The 16,620-nt window shown below is 33.8% G+C and overlaps 1 protein-coding gene across 3 annotated transcripts in view; it reads left to right on the top strand.

Moving 5' to 3' along the window:
* Window positions 1–5,164: 5,164 nt before the first annotated feature.
* The window catches only part of LOC128554949 (baculoviral IAP repeat-containing protein 2-like), a 46,351-nt gene continuing 34,895 nt past the window's right edge, over window positions 5,165–16,620 (top strand). For all 3 annotated transcript variants that reach the window (XR_008369739.1, XM_053536287.1, XM_053536286.1), the window contains exons 1-3: window positions 5,165–5,326; window positions 11,134–11,187; window positions 13,035–13,202. Coding sequence is in view for 2 of the 3 variants with exons in the window: in XM_053536287.1 (XP_053392262.1) it covers window positions 5,170–5,326; window positions 11,134–11,187; window positions 13,035–13,202 (379 nt within the window). In the remaining variant the exon portion in view is untranslated. The remainder of the gene's footprint in view (window positions 5,327–11,133; window positions 11,188–13,034; window positions 13,203–16,620) is intronic.

Below are 16,620 nucleotides of genomic sequence, written 5' to 3'. Positions count from 1 at the left end.
GTGTACTGGTCAGGAACCCAGGCAATTTTTGCATGTATCAGTGCTATACACTGGGCACGTTAAAGAACCAGGCTGTCTATTCGCAACGAGCTAGGCTAAGTTAGCCGGACAAGCCTGTATCTGATTTTTATCTCTCTGTCGTGGGGGCTTTGTCTCACTCTGTCCCTCTGGTCAGATCGCTCTGTGTCTGTACTAGTAGAGGATGAATTATGCGCCCTGTGTGGCTGCATTTGAACTATGTAAAGCGCCTTTGAACGTGAAATTGATCATGAAAAGGGCGCTATATAAATCTGGTATAATAATAATAATAATAACTTCCAATTTTAACGACCGTCAATTCTAAAATATCTGCTAATCAATCCTTTAAATTTTTGCACCATCAAAAATCACAATGTGAAATTACTAATTATCTCCAGTTTTCACAACGTTAACTTTCAAATAATCACAACCTCAAATTCTTGCGCATCCAACAATCTACCTCTTACACCTTTGTACCTCAGATTATCGCATCCTTCAACTCTTTCACCTCTAATTATCGCGACCTTAATTTACACCTTCAATTAAAACAACCTTCAACTCTTGCAACTCCAATTATCACAGCTTTAATCTCTTGCAACTACAATTATCACTTCCTTAATCTCGCACACATCCAATTATCACAACCTTAATCTTTTGCACCTCCAATAATCTGATTACAGATCTGATTACAGAACAGAACATAATTTTATTTCAGTAACTTATACATACATAGTATCTCATTATATACATACAATTTTATATAATTATTTCTTGGTCACGTGATAAACACATACAATGTTTACGTAAAGAAAAAAGTAAAGAAAAGAAACATATAGCAACATGTAATCACAGTTTGTAAATGGAGAATAGACGTTCACATTTAACAGATGTTGTTCTATTATAACTGCACGACATGATATCATACGTTGTAAATTTTTTACAAGTTATACAGTACAATATAACACACTGACAAATTTATTACAAATATCTTATACATGCATTTATAAGACTGACCTGTAAAGTCAATTGCACTAAGGATGAATCAAACATAAATAGTATATGGGTCGAAATAATTAATTGACATATGAATTGAGTAAAATGTAAAACGAACCGTATGTACCACATATGAGCAACACATGAGTGTCCCCTACCCCACGGCGGTGTCCACCGTAGGTGTAGTTTCCTCATGGTTGACAACTCGGCAAAAGTTTTACAGTACCAACTGGAGCGATTCGTTTCTCCTTTTGTCGGCTAAACTAATAAATTTACCTAAATTAACAAGAACAGATTTATTGTTTGACTGTAACAATTCAACTAATTTGTACATACTTGGTCTGGTATAATAATAACGTTTAATAAATTTTTGGCGAAGGTCATTGTAACTAGAGCATACTAAAATAAAGTGATATTCATCTTCCACCTCCTCTAAGTTACATAACTGACATAGTCTTTCACGGCGCTGTATTCTATTATGCCCGTATCTACCAGTTTCTATGCGTAGCCTATGTGCTGATATTCGTATTCTACTAATATTCTTACGGATAGATTTACAAACAATAGTTCTAAGATAGTATTCCATGCAAAATTGTGGTTTAATATACTTATACAAAGTGTTCAATACTTGGTTAGATCCTAAATCTGAAAACCATTTTTGTTTAAAACAATCAATAACTCTTTGCTTAAAAACTGGTATAAATGTATTGCTATTGACATTAAACGGGTGCTCCCAAATGTCGGAAAAACCAAAATCATTCAGCAGATTTTTTACATCTAGCGCCCAATTTTTTACACCACGTGAACTATTATCTAATGCATTTAGATATATGTGACAGAGCATGAGATTTTGGGTCCAAATGCAATTTTGGTCAAAAATGCGGTTTTGGGCTAATCTGACAGACTGACCCGTTCTGTGTAAAAATCTTCAATTTGACAACAAAAATCAGTCGTTGTCATGGAGATATTGCCACTTTTCGGACACCATGTTTTTGTCTAACTGTATCAAAATTGAGGCAGTATATCTTAAAAATGACACCATATTTAAATAATATCAAGATAAAATACATGATAAAATAACAAAAGCAACATGCAGTTAATGGAAATGTATTTCTTTTTGTCTCTTTCTTTCATTTAGTATAAATATATTTATGTTCTAAAAATCGTTTCTATAGCAACACTGTTGTTTAACCTCTTTTTTAACAGTCTCTTGATGAATCTAGCAATAAATTACATAGAATGTGAAATAAATACACAATTAGCTTTTTCTAGTGTGCTAACAGTTTACAGACAACTGTTTTATGACATTCTTTTGAACAAGATACAGAATTTATTTGATATCAAATTAGACAACATCCCAAAAACTAGGACATTAATCTTATTATTACAGACACCTTATCTATTAAACAGTAAGAAAGAAAATCAGGCAAGAAGATATAATTATTAGACTGTTATTATCAACTGTGAGTTTGCTAAAATTTCAAAAGACTTAGATATACTGATCAGTGAATCATTACCATGGCAACGATGTGGTATTTTCTTACAAAAATACTAACATTACAATGGGAACAATGTGGTATTTTCTTACAAAAATACTAACATTTTTGGCAATTTCTTTGTAATAAATTGAATATTGGAAGTGTTTTTCCATATATTTACATCAAAAACTGTCTGTTTTCTTATTTAAAAGTAAGAGAGTAGACATCATTCTGTGAAAATTAATGTAATATGGTTTGAGAAATACATAATTTTCAGATACACCTCTCTCAGTTACAACTATTGCCATTTTAAGGCAGGCTTGTGTAATAACATAGTGCTTTGTTGATGCAATTATTACATATGAAAACATATTCACTAACATAATACAGCTTAACATAAATTATCACTTGAGGTTCTATATAGGGGTTCATCAGGAAAATAATCATCACCGTCAATATCAGCAATATTTTTGTCACAATTGATAAAGTCAGATTTATTGCCCACACGACAGTTCCAATCTCCTGCAAGTAAAACACTACCCAATTGCTCATAATGGAAAACGTCTTGCTCGAGTAGATTAAACAGATCAGCATCAATTAAATTTGCAGCAGGGGAATCGTCTCCCCACATATAAACCCCGGCTAAAAACATATCCTCTGCAAAATTGAGAAAGTCTTTATCAAGTTTAAGGCATATTATTGTATCAAAATGGTTTTTCATAATGGACACGCCTGGCTTGGTATCATTTTTAATGTATATAACCATGCCTCCACTGTTACGTTTGGCCTTCCTGTATTTGAATTTTCTATAAAAATTGAAACATGTATAATTATCTAAATTAAGGTTGGAATCTTTATCAGTCCATGTTTCAGACAAAATTATAATTTGATTTGCAGCAAGCTTAGCAATGAACTCAAAATCGTTAAGTTTTCTTTGTGTTAACCCGTTACAGTTTCACACTAAAATTTTAGGTCCATTCCCATAATCACAACCTTAATATCTTGCACCTCCATTTATCACAACCTTAATCTCTTACATCTCTAATTATAACAACCTACAAGTCTTACACTTCCAGTTATCACAGTCTTAATCTCTTGCATCTAAAACTATCACAAACTTAATCCCTTGCACTTTAAATTATTACAAACGTAAACTCTTGCACCTCTAATTATCACAATCATATACTCTTGCAGCATCATTATCACATTATCATTATCACATTGTCAAGCTTAAATTATTTCATATCCAACAATCACAACCTGAAACTATTATATTTCCAATAATCACAAACTTAAATTTGTGCACCTCCAATTATTACAACCTTCAACTTTTGCTAACCTTAATCTCTTGCACTTCATAGTTTTAGACCCTTAATCCCATGCGCGACCAATCTTCACAGCCTTAAATCCTTGCACTGTGATATATCACAACTTTTGACACATGCACCTTCAATTATCACAAATTTTACCTCTTGCAACTACAACAATCTTAACCTTGGAAAGTTATACCTCCAATCACCATAACTTTGAAATCATACAGCTTCAATTATCACAGCCTTCAACTCATGCTCCTCCAATTAGAATAACCTTTAACACTTGCATCTCCAACTAACAGACCTTACACTATTTCATCTCAAATTATCACACATTTAACACTTGAACTTTTATTTATCACAACCTAGAAATCTTACACCTCTAATAATCACAACCTTGAAACTCTTGCATCTACAGTTATTACGTGTTTTTTCTCTTGCACCTCCAATTATCAAAGCATTCAACATTTGCACCTCCAATTTTAATAACCTTAAACTCTTTTGCTCCTCAAATTATCACAACCTGAAACTCTTACACTTCGATTCACTAAATATTTACACTTTTGCACCTCAATTATCAGACGATAAGCTATTGCACCCCAAATTATCACAACCTGAAACTCTTGCACCTCCATCCGCCTCAAATTATCGCAAAATTGAACAACTGTTCCCCATGTTATCACAACCATAAACTCTCGCACTTCCAATTATGACAACCTTAAACTCTTGCTCCTCCAATTATCAAATCCTTAACCTCTTACACCTCATATTTTAGGCCCTTAATGTCATGCGCTTCCAATAACCACAACTTTTAATCTTTGCAATTTGATTTGTCAAAACCTTAAACACTTTCACCTCCAATTATCACCATTTTTAACTCTTGTACCTGCAATTATGACAGTCTTAAACCTTGTGCCTCCGGTTATCGCAAACTTTAACTCTTGCACATACAACTATCACGAACGGAAAAGTGTCATACCTCCATCCATTAAAACCTTGAACCCATGAACGGACGCTCTCCTTGATTTTGGAAGATTTTACAAACTAACAATACTGCTATTAAGTGGTGTATTGCGAGCAGTCCAGTTCCTGCTAAACACATTTGTGGGTTCTGCTCGAAGGCGGTGGCAAAAACACATCGTGCCGTTGTATGTGACAGATGCGAACACTGGCTGCACATAAAATGTTCAGGATTTTTCCAAAACAGTACAACCAGTTATGCAATGATGATGATCCGTCATTTTGCAATATATCCTTGATATAAAATCATTCTAGAGATTGTACTGTTAATCCTATACGGATCAGTAGTTTCAAATGATACAAGAATAACGAATATCAATAACTCAAACATTTCAGCTTATCCAAAAATGAGAGAAGATCGGATGGCTGATACCTCACTAGAGACAAATATGTATGTAAGGGAGGCAACTCTTAGTACAAACGTTACCACCTTAAACGATAGTTACCCACCTCAACCAGATCCAGAAGAAGACTGGCTTCTAAATGCACATGTAGATCAACAAGGTAATGAGGAACTCGATGATGTAAATATGAGTCTTTCTATAAACTCGGACTCTTATGATCACAATAACTCAAATTCTGATATATTTGATGAATTTAGTTCACTTAGAAATGAAAATAGAAAAAGACTTATCATTAGTATATATAATATAAATAGTGTTCGTTATAAATTTGAAGATCTAGAGTAAGTTTTGGATGATAACCTGGTAGACTTTTTTACAGTCGCTGAAACCAAAATTGATGAAACTTTTAATAACAATCTTTTTAGTACAGATGATTTTAAAATGGAACTAAATGATAGAAATGCCCGTGGGGGCGGATTGATGACTATTGTCTGGTCTGACCTGCCTTTTAAGCGTAGAAAAGACCTTGAGCCCAAGGATTTAGAATGTATGTTGGATGTATGTTTTATGAATTCTCAATGTATAAAAGAAAACAGTGTATCCTTAGTATATATAAGCAACCATCTATGTCAGACTTTGTTTTTGAAGTCTGTTTTAGTAATTGTTTGGATAAAATATGTATGGTATTTGACCATTTGATCTGTATTGGTGACTCAAATTTTGATTAACTGGGAAAAAAGGGTAGGCCCTTAACAAATGTCTGTGATAGCTTGAACCTCGAAAATATTATACGTGGACCGACCTCTTTTACGAAAGATCCAACTTTAATTGGTGTAGTTTTAACAAACTCAGAAAGACTTTTCTGCAATACTGTAAACTTTAACTGTGGTTTAAGTGACTGTCATAATCTAATAGCTACATCACTGGTAGAGCAATGTCAGTCTATGTCCAAAAAGAAAGTCACTTTCTGAAGCTATAAAGGCTTCGATGCTGAATTTAGCTATGACTTGTCACACGTACCTTTTCATGTAGCACGCGCATTTGATCATGTCAATGACATTTACTGGGCACATGAATTGTTATTGAAACAAGTTGTTGATGAACATGCCCCAACTCAACAGAAAGTACCAAAACGAAATCCACTTCCGTATATGAATTCCAATTACAGAAAAGTTATTTATAAAACCATACTAGCCTAGAACATATATCTAAAAAAAAACATGAAAACCGAAAATATATACTCAGTTACGAAATACGAGAACAAAAAGAAAACGTGAATCTATTACGTTTTATTTTAGGGCAAATATGATCGTGACCCAAAGTCGCAAGACTTCTGGCCAACTATCAAAACAAAGAAAAATATCAAACAGGGAATGCCACGCACCAAAAGCGCAGCCTCCTCAAAACGAACCCCCCAGCACGCAAACGCGTGCACCACACACACTCAAAGCTTACACATCAGGACAAAACGAACAACACACACACACACACACTCAAAGCCAACACATAAGGACTAGACGAACAATAAGCATACACACACGCACGCACACAAAGTCAACACACAAGGACAAAACGAACAAACAACGGAACACAAAAATCTCAAAAATCAGTCATGAAATCCAATAGCCAAATCATACTTTAAGATCAAGAACAAAATAAACTTAATATATCTTATCAAAACTTAGTTGTAGACAAAAGAATTCCTCTTATGTAAACATTGCAAAAAAACATTGGTATTAATAATAAGGACCGTCCTAGTATAAAAGCAATCAGCGATAATATAGATATACAGACTTTCAATTTTGCTAAGGTTAGACTGCAGAGAAAGATATTGCAACCTGCATTAAACAATTAGACTGTAAAACAGCGACTGGAGTTAATGCATTCCCTCTTTTTGCTGTCAGGTCACTCTTCTACGGCTATTTGAAGACTGGAAACAAGCCCTAAACGAGAACAAATATGTAGATGCGGTGCTGATGAATCTGTCTAAGGCCATTGACTGTCTGTCCCATAATCTTATTATTTTAAAGTTAAGAGTCTATAGTCTTACAAATCTGGCATGCATGCAAACTAATGGATTTACCTGACAAATAGAAGCCAAAGAGTTAGAATTAATGATGTTAAAAGTGACTGGTTAGAAATCATTAAAGGGGTGCCCCAAGCACCAATTTTAGAACTTCTTATCTTTGATATGTTTATAAATGACATCTGTTATTGTGTACACCAATCTAATCTATACAACTATGCAGATGACAATACCCTGTCCTTCAGTCATGCAGATATAAACACATTCAAATACCCATTAGAAACAGAAAGTAAATATTTAATAAACTGGTTTGACATTTACCATATGCAGGTAAATCCAGAAAAAAATCAGTCTATATGTGTAGGAAGCAAAAGAAATAAGTTAATAAAATCCTTTCAAATTGACCAATATGAGATCATATGTGAAGATGAAGTTAAACTTTTAGGAATTAATCTCGATTACCTCTTAAATTTTGACAGCCAAGTTACAGATTTATGTCAAAAGGCAGCAAAACAACTAAATGTCCGGCAAAGGTTAAGTAAAATCTTAAATTTTGATACTAGATTAGTTATTTTCAAAACTTTTATTAAATCCAACTTTAATTACTGTCCGTTAACTTGGCACTTTTGAAATATAGAGCACTTAGGATTGTTTTTGACGATAACTCTTCCTCATACGATACATTATTAAACAAAGTTAGTATGACATTCATTTATAGCCCAGTCACTCATACGGCGCGGATAGCTACGTCTAGCCACGGATATAGACGTAGTAATCCGTATCGATCCGTACCTCAGCCGTACGGATTGGTACGGATTGATACGGATTACTACTTTAAGGTACGGCTCAGGTATGAATCGATACAGATTACTACGTTTCTATCCGTAGCTGGACGTAGCTATCCGCGCCGTATGTGTGACTGGGGTATAAGATCTATTGCCACTGAAACATTTAAATTAATTCACAATATGTAACCAGAAAATTTAAGATCTCTAACAAATACTAAAGATTCTTCTTATAATGTCAGGTATGTGAATATGTTAGAAGTTCCCAGGGTATGGCAAAATACAAGTTTGAGGCTGTCAGGGTGTGGGACAGTCTGCCAAATGATATCAGGATCATTGATAACTACAAGGATTATGTCAGACTGGTCCGCCCCTGAACTGGCCCCAAATGCGAATGTGTCATGTGTTTATACTTCCGCTTTAGTTACTTCCCCTGTGTTTCTTAGTTTTTTCTTAGTTTTTGTTTAGATTATTTTATGCTTTGCTTGCTTTGTCATCTGTAATGCATGTATTATATAATACCACCGCTTTTAAATGTACTTTTAATTTCTGTGCTTGTAATTCTTTTCTTCCTTTTTAGAATTAGTTACAGATGCTGTATGCTGGTGATGCAAATATCTCCGTCAGTTATGTTTTAAGTTGTTTTTATGGTTCTTTAACATGTACGTGATTTCTTCATTTATGTTGTTTTAATATGTATGTTGTAAATTGTGACTTTTCTTATTTGCTAAGTGTCAGCGTTTTTCTTTTATGTTGCTTTAAATGTGTTTTAACATGTATGTGGTAAATTGCTTTTTCTTCTTATTTGCTAGCTATGTTTTATGTTGCTTTTATGTGCTGTAACATGAATGTGATAATTTGTGATTTGTTCTTATTTCCTTTGTGTCAGATATGATTTATTTACTTTAATGTGCTTTAACATGTATGCAATTTCTTACAGCTGTTTTACTTATGTTGAGCTTATTAACTTGTGTTTGTCGGAAAATAGATTTAAGCTAGTTATATATGTTGTATTTATCCGACGTTCAATAAATTTTCTGGTATCTTATATCTTGTATCTTGGAGCATACGCATTGTTTTGTATCTTTAAACGTTACAGTACAGATGTGGCACATATCAAAAAGTGGACTCATCTATTGTCTAATAATACCTGGAAGTATGTGCAGGAAGTTAGCAGTAGCAGTGAGCAGTATCAATGAGCAGACGAATATGAGAAAACGTGTAGCAGTAGCAGAAGTAACAGAAACGTAAAATTTGCAGTACGCGTAGCAGCAGTTGCAGTAGCATTAGAGTTATAAGCAGTTGTTGTAGGGATCAAAAATCGTGAAACTGGCAGTAGCAGTAGTAACAATAGCAAAAGCAAAAATATTATATCGGCAGTAGCAGTAGCAGATTTGCCAGCAGAAAAGTAAGCAGCAGCAGTTGCGGTAGAAAAATCGAGAAACTGGCCGTAACAGTATAACAGTAGCAGTAGCAGAAGCAGTAGCAAAAATGTGCCATTTGCAGTAACTGTAGCAACAGTAGCAGAAGCAGTTGCAGTTGCAAAAATGTGAACTTTGAAGTAGCAGCAGTAGCAGTTGCAAAAATGTGAACTTTGCAGTAGCAATATCAGCAGTAGCAGTAGCAAAAATGTGAAATATGCAGTAACAGTAGCAACAATAGCAGTAGCAAAAGTGTGAACTCCCCAATAATATTTTGTTCCGCTTAATTTTTTATATATTTTCAGTATAATTGACAATCATTTACACATATACTGATGTAGGGTCTGGTTTGGAGGAGGCTGTGTTCTTATCATTTGGCTTTCTCTATTAAAGTTGCGGACTTGTAATTTGTCAGTTACTAGAAATGACATAAGATTCTAGCTATTGCACGTGTCATGTTTCAAAAATAATACTGAAATAGCTAAACAAACTAAACTATCTAAAACATGTGACCGCTATTGGCTGAGTTTGGTTTGTTCTGTTTACATACACAGAAAATATTAAAATAATTCTCCTTTGAAATGATTTTTCAGACGTCAAAACATATATAAGGTAGTTTTGCACGTTTACTTAACGAGAAGTGATGGTGTAACGTCATTTATCCGCAAAATGTAGAATAAGGCCTGGATTAGGTGTAATTGAAAATTATTTTAGCTGAGCAAATTTATCACAATGGCACTGTTACTATCTTTCTAAAGTTAAAATATGACATACGTTAAATAATTCAGAACGATGTCTTAAAGTGTTTCTTAGTGTGAAATGTGCTGTTCACTGTAATCCTGGTCAACTATCTCAATCACAACCACACGGACCTATACATTTTATTTCACCAAATTATGTACAATTGTGAGAGGTTTCATTAATATCTTCATTGTAGAAAAATAACTATCCGCAAAAATGTTTTGAAAGTAATGATTTTCCCATTATGAAAAAACAATTCGTGAGGTTAAAATTTTTCAAATTAGTCTAGCAAAGCTTCAAGTTCACGGCTATCTTTTATATTTGCTGAATGTTCTAAGTATATTCTGAAGTTTTGAAAATTCAGAGTTTAACAAAATTCTACATTGTAGGAAAAATTTAGATTCGAACGTGCAGAACTCTTAAAATGGAAGTCATTTTGAGATCTTCTACAAAACTATCTAGACATATTGATCATATAAAACCAGCTGTATGACTTGATTTTCTCAAATATAAATAGTGGCAATTTCAATACACTTCATGCAGATCAGGGTAGAAAATGACAAAACAGGGCAATACTAGGCTAGAGTTAGGAGAACTGATTGAACATTATGTCGCGACAGCTATTTTTGGCAAAATCTGACGCGTTGTCTTATGTTACGGAAAATGCCATAAAATCTTAGAAACTGTTGATATGAAGGTAAAAGCTGTATTTTTCATGCATTTTAGGTGCTTGTACATTTCAAACGAAACTGGCACAATTTTATAAAAAGATGTTTTTTTCTAATGGCAGCCTAGCTTTTTATGTGTTTGCCGTTTTTGGTCAGTGCCAATCATCTGCTTTACAAGAATCTAGGTCTAGACAATGTTTTTTTCAACCCATATGTTGCCTGTGAGGCTCGACTTGATGGAAAAAGTTAATCATGTAAACCTAACTTCCTTTTGTTTCATTTTGATTGCATACGAACGTTATATTTCTTCTTTTTCTTCATTTCAGATACAAATCCTGAGTTACAAGCAGCGGAAGCTGCACGTATTGAAAGAACAGAACGTAAGTTACAATGTTGATACATTCACTGTCATTATGTCTACCTCTGCACTGAACTTGTGTAGATATTCTTTAGAGCAAACGTAAATGCCTAATTACAATTTATCATAAATTGATTCATTATTAAAAATTTATGTTGATTAAACCTCTCAGTCAGCTTCTATATTTAGAACCAATTTTCTTTTCAGTGGTAAGTAAAAAGGATATGATTATTAAACCACAACGTTTAAATTAGTTCTTATAACTTATAGGTACAATCTACACTTTTACAAGACGTTCCGCTGCACTTATGATACAACTATGTTTGAGGTTATCTTCTGTATATGACTTCAACCACAAACGTACAAAAAACCACCTAGCATCTATTCTTTATAATGCTATTTAAGATAAATGAGAACGGTTACAAACAAGCATGAACTTGACAAACAATAAAAGTTTCACTAACAAACGATGCTATCCAAACCTGCTATCTGTATTTTCTGGTAATTTTAAAAGTACAGTACATGTCAAATGATTTCAACTTTCTTTATATTACTATAAAATATATGGATTGGATATTAGAGGCAATAAATTACTAGAGTGTCGTACCGTACTAATCCACATAATATATAACTGAATATATGTTAGTAAGTAGTGATTTTATATATCATTGAAAGAATTGAAGAATTGGAACATAACCTTTAACACTTGCATCTCCAACTAACAGACCTTACACTATTCCATCTCAAATTATCACACATTTAACACTTGAACTTTCATTTATCACAACCTATAAATCTTACACCTCTAATAATCACTACCTTGAAACTCTTGCATCTCCAGTTATTACTTGTTTTTTCTCTTGCACCTCCAACTATCAAAGCATTCAACATTTGCACCTCCAATTTTCATAACCTTAAACTCTTGCACCTCAAATTATCACAACCTGAAACTCTTACACTTCGATTCACTAAATCTTTACACTTTTGCACCTCAAGTTATCACAACGTTAAGATATTGCATCCCAAATTATCACAACCTGAAACTCTTGCACCTCCATCCACTACGATATTATAATCTTCCAACACAGTTAATCACTACCTTTAACACGTGCACTTCAAACTTTCACAAACTTGCACCTTTGCACCTCAAATTATCGCGAAATTGAACAACTGTTCACCATGATATCACAACCATAATCTCTAGCACTTCCAATTATGACAACCTTAAACTCTTGCTCCTCCAGTTATCAAATCCTTAACCTCTTACACCTCATATTTTAGGCCCTTAATGTCATGCGCTTCCAATAACCACATTTTTTAATCCTTGCAATTTGATTTGTCACAACCTTAAACACTTTCACCTCCAATTATCACCACTTTTAACTCTTGTACCTGCAATTATCACAGTCTTACCCCTTGTTCCTCTGGTTATCGAAAACTTTAACTCTTGCACATACAACTATCACGAATGAAAAAGTGTCATACCTCCACCCATTACAACCTTGTACTCATGAATGAACGCTCTCTTCGATTTTGGAAGATTTTACAAACTGACAATACTGCTATTAAGTGGCGATATTTCGACCAGTCCAGTTCCTGCTAAACACATTTGTGGGTTCTGCTCGAAGGCGGTGGCAAAAACACATCGTGCCGTTGTATGTGACAGATGCGAACACTGGCTGCACATAAAATGAACTTAGAAATGAAAATAGAAAAAGAGCTATCATTAGTAAATTTAATATAAATAGTGTTCGTTATGTGATTTTGCAATATATCCTTGATATAAAATCATTCTAGGGATTCTACTGTTGATCCCATATCGATCAATAGTTTCAAATGATACAAGAATAACGAACTCAAACATTTCAGCTTCTCCAAAAATGAGAGAAGACCGGATGGCTGATACCTCACTAGAGACAAATATATATGTAAGGGAGGCAACTCTTAGTACAAACGTTACCACCTTAAACGATAGTTACTCACCTCAACCAGATCCAGGAGAAGACTGGCTGCTAAATGCACATGTAGATCAACAAGGTAATGAGGAACTCGATTATGTAAATTTAAGACTTTCAATAAACTCAGACTCTTATGATCACAATAACTCAAATTCTGATATATTTGATGAACTTAGTTCACTTAGAAATGAAAATAGAAAAAGACTTATCATTAGTATATTTAATATAAATAGTGTTCGTTATAAATTTGAAGATCTAGAGTAAGTTTTGGATGATAACCTGGTAGACTTTTTTACAGTCGCTGAAACCAAAATTGATGAAACTTTTAATAACAATCTTTTGCGTACAGATGGTTTTAAAATGGAACGAAAAGATAAAAATACCCGTAGAGGCGGATTGATGACTTTTGTCTGGTCTGACCTGCCTTTTAAGCGTAGGAAAGACCTTGAGCCCAAGGATTTAGAATGTATGTTTTATGAATTCTCAATGAATAAAAGAAAACAGTGTATCCTTAGTATATATAAGCAACCATCTATGTCAGACTTTGTTTTTGAAGTCTGTTTTACAATGTAGTAATTGTTTGGATAAAATATGTATGGTATTTGACCATTTGATCTGTATTGGTGACTCAAATTTTGATTAACTGGGAAAAAAGGGTAGGCCCTTAACAAATGTCTATGATAGCTTGAACCTCGAAAATATTATACGTGGACCAACCTCTTTTACGAAAGATCCAACATTAATTGATGTAATTTTAACAAACTCAAAAAGACTTCTCTGCAATACTGTAAACTTTAACTGTGGTTTACGTGATTGTCATAATCTAATAGCTACATCATTGATAGAGCAATGCCAGTCTATGTTCAAAAAGAAAGTCACTTTCAGAAGCTATAAAGGCTTCGATGCTGATCAATTTAACTATGACTTGTCACACGTACCTTTTCATGTAGCACGCGCATTTGATCAAGTCAATGACATTTACTGGGCACATAAATTGTTATTGAAACAAGTTGTTGATGAACATGCCCCAACTCAACAGAAAGTACCAAAACGAAATCCACTTCCGTATATGAATTCCCATTACAGAAAAGTTATTTATAAAACCATACTAGCCTAGAACATATATCTAAAAAAAACTGAAAACCGAAAAAAATATACTCAATTACGAAATGCGAGAACAACAATAAAACGTGAATCTATTACGGTTTATTTTAGGAAAAATGTGATGGTGACCCGAAGTCGCAAGACTTCTGGCCAACTATCAAGCCATTTTTATCTCAAAAATCAGTCATGAAATCCAATAGCCAAATCATACTTTAAGATCAAGAACAAAATAAACTGATATCTGATTAAAACTAAGTTGTAGACAAAATAAATTCCTCTTATGTAAACATTGCAAAAAACATTGGTATTAATGACAATACTCCTGTAAATAAGGACCATCCTAGTATCAAAGCAATCAGCGATAATATAAATACACAGACTTTCAATTTTGCTAAGGTTAGGCTACAGAGAAAGATATTGCAACCTGCATTAAACAATTAGACTGTAAAACAGCGACTGGAGTTGATGCATTCCCCCAAAACTAATCAAGGCCGGAAATCCCAGACTCAACTCCCAAATTACTTCTATTGCAAACACAATTATAATATAATAAAGGAGAATTCCCCACAAAATTAAAGCAAGCTCACGTGACCCCTATTTTTAAAAAAGATTACCCTTTTGTTCAAAAAAACTGACCCGTCAGCATCCTACTCACACTTTCAAAATTGTATGAAAGAACAATTAGTAAACAACTAAACGGACATTTCAACTCCATTTTTCGTCCCTCCTGTGCAGCATTTCGAACAACTTTTTGCTGTCAGGTCACTCTTCTATGGCTATTTGAAGACTGGAAACAAGCCCTAAACGAGAACAAATATGTAGATGCAGTACTGATGAATCTGTCTAAGGCCGACTGTCTGTCCCATAATCTTATTATTTTAAAGTTAAGAGTCTATAGTCTTACAAATAAGGCAAGCAAACTAATAGTTACCTGACAAATAGAAGCCAAAGATTTAAAATTAATGATGTTAAAAGTGACTGGTTAGAAATCATTAAAGGGGTGCCCCAAGCACCAATTTTAGAACTTCTTATCTTTGATATGTTTATAAATGACATCTGTTATTTTGTACACCAATCTACTCTATACAACTATGCAGATGACAATACTCTGTCCTTTAAACACATTCAAATACCCATTAGAAACAGAAAGTAAATCTTTAATAAACTGGTTTGACATTTACCATATGCAGGTAAATCCAGAAAAAAAAATCTGTCTATATGTGTAGGAAGCAAAAGAAATATGTTAATAAAATCCTTTCAAATTGACCAAAATGAGATCATATGTGAAGATGAAGTTAAACTTTTAGGAATTAATCTCGATTATCTCTTAAATTTTGACAGCCATGTTACTGATTAATGTCAAAAGGCAGCAAAACAACTAAATGTCCGGCAGAAGTTAAGTAAAATCTTAAATTTTCATACTAGATTAGTTATTTTCAAAACTTTTATTAAATCCAACTTTAATTACTGTCCGTTAATTTGGCACTTTTGAAATATAGAGCACTTAGGATTGTTTTTGACGATAACTCTTCCTCATAGGATACATTATTAAACAAAGTAAGTATGACATCATTTCATTTATAGCCCAGTCACACATACGGCGCGGATAGCTACGTCTAGACAAGGATATAGACGTAGTATTCCGTATCGATCCGTACCTCAGCCGTACGGATTGATACGGATTACTACTTTAAGGTACGGCTCAGGTACGGATCGATACAGATTACTACGTTTCTATCCATGGCTAGACGTAGCTATCCGCGCCGTATGTGTGACTGGGGTATTAGATAGGCTCAGACCTATTGCCACTGAAACATTTAAATTAATTCACAATATGTCACCAGAAAATTTAAAATCTCTAACAAATGTTAAAAATTCTTCTTATAATGTCAGGTATGTAAATATGTTAGAAGTTCCCAGGGTATGGCAAAATACAAGTTTGCGGCTGTCAGGGTGTGGGACTGTCTGCCAAATGACATCAGGATCATTGATAACTACAAGGATTTTGTCAGACTGGTCCGCCCCTGAACTGGCCCCAAATGCGAATGTGTCATGTGTTTATACTTCCGCTTTAGTTACTTCCCCTGTGTTTCTTAGTTTTTTCTTAGTTTTTGTTTAGATTATTTTATGCTTTGCTTGCTTTGTCATCTGTAATGCATGTATTATATAATACCACCGCTTTTAAATGTACTTTTAATTTCTGTGATTGTAATACTTTTTTTCCTTTTTAGCATTAGTTACAGATGCTGTATGCTGGTGATGCAAATATCTCCGTCAGTTATGTTTTAATTTGTTTTTATGGTTCTTTAACATGTATGTGATATCTTCATTTATGTTGTTTTAATATGTATGTTGTAAATTGTAACTTTTCTTACTTGATAAGTGTCAGCGTT

Source organism: Mercenaria mercenaria, unplaced genomic scaffold, assembly GCF_021730395.1.
Source record: "Mercenaria mercenaria strain notata unplaced genomic scaffold, MADL_Memer_1 contig_893, whole genome shotgun sequence".
NCBI lineage: Eukaryota > Metazoa > Mollusca > Bivalvia > Venerida > Veneridae > Mercenaria > Mercenaria mercenaria.
Note: the sequence above shows the minus strand (reverse complement) of the source record. Positions and strands in the feature narration are given on the sequence as shown.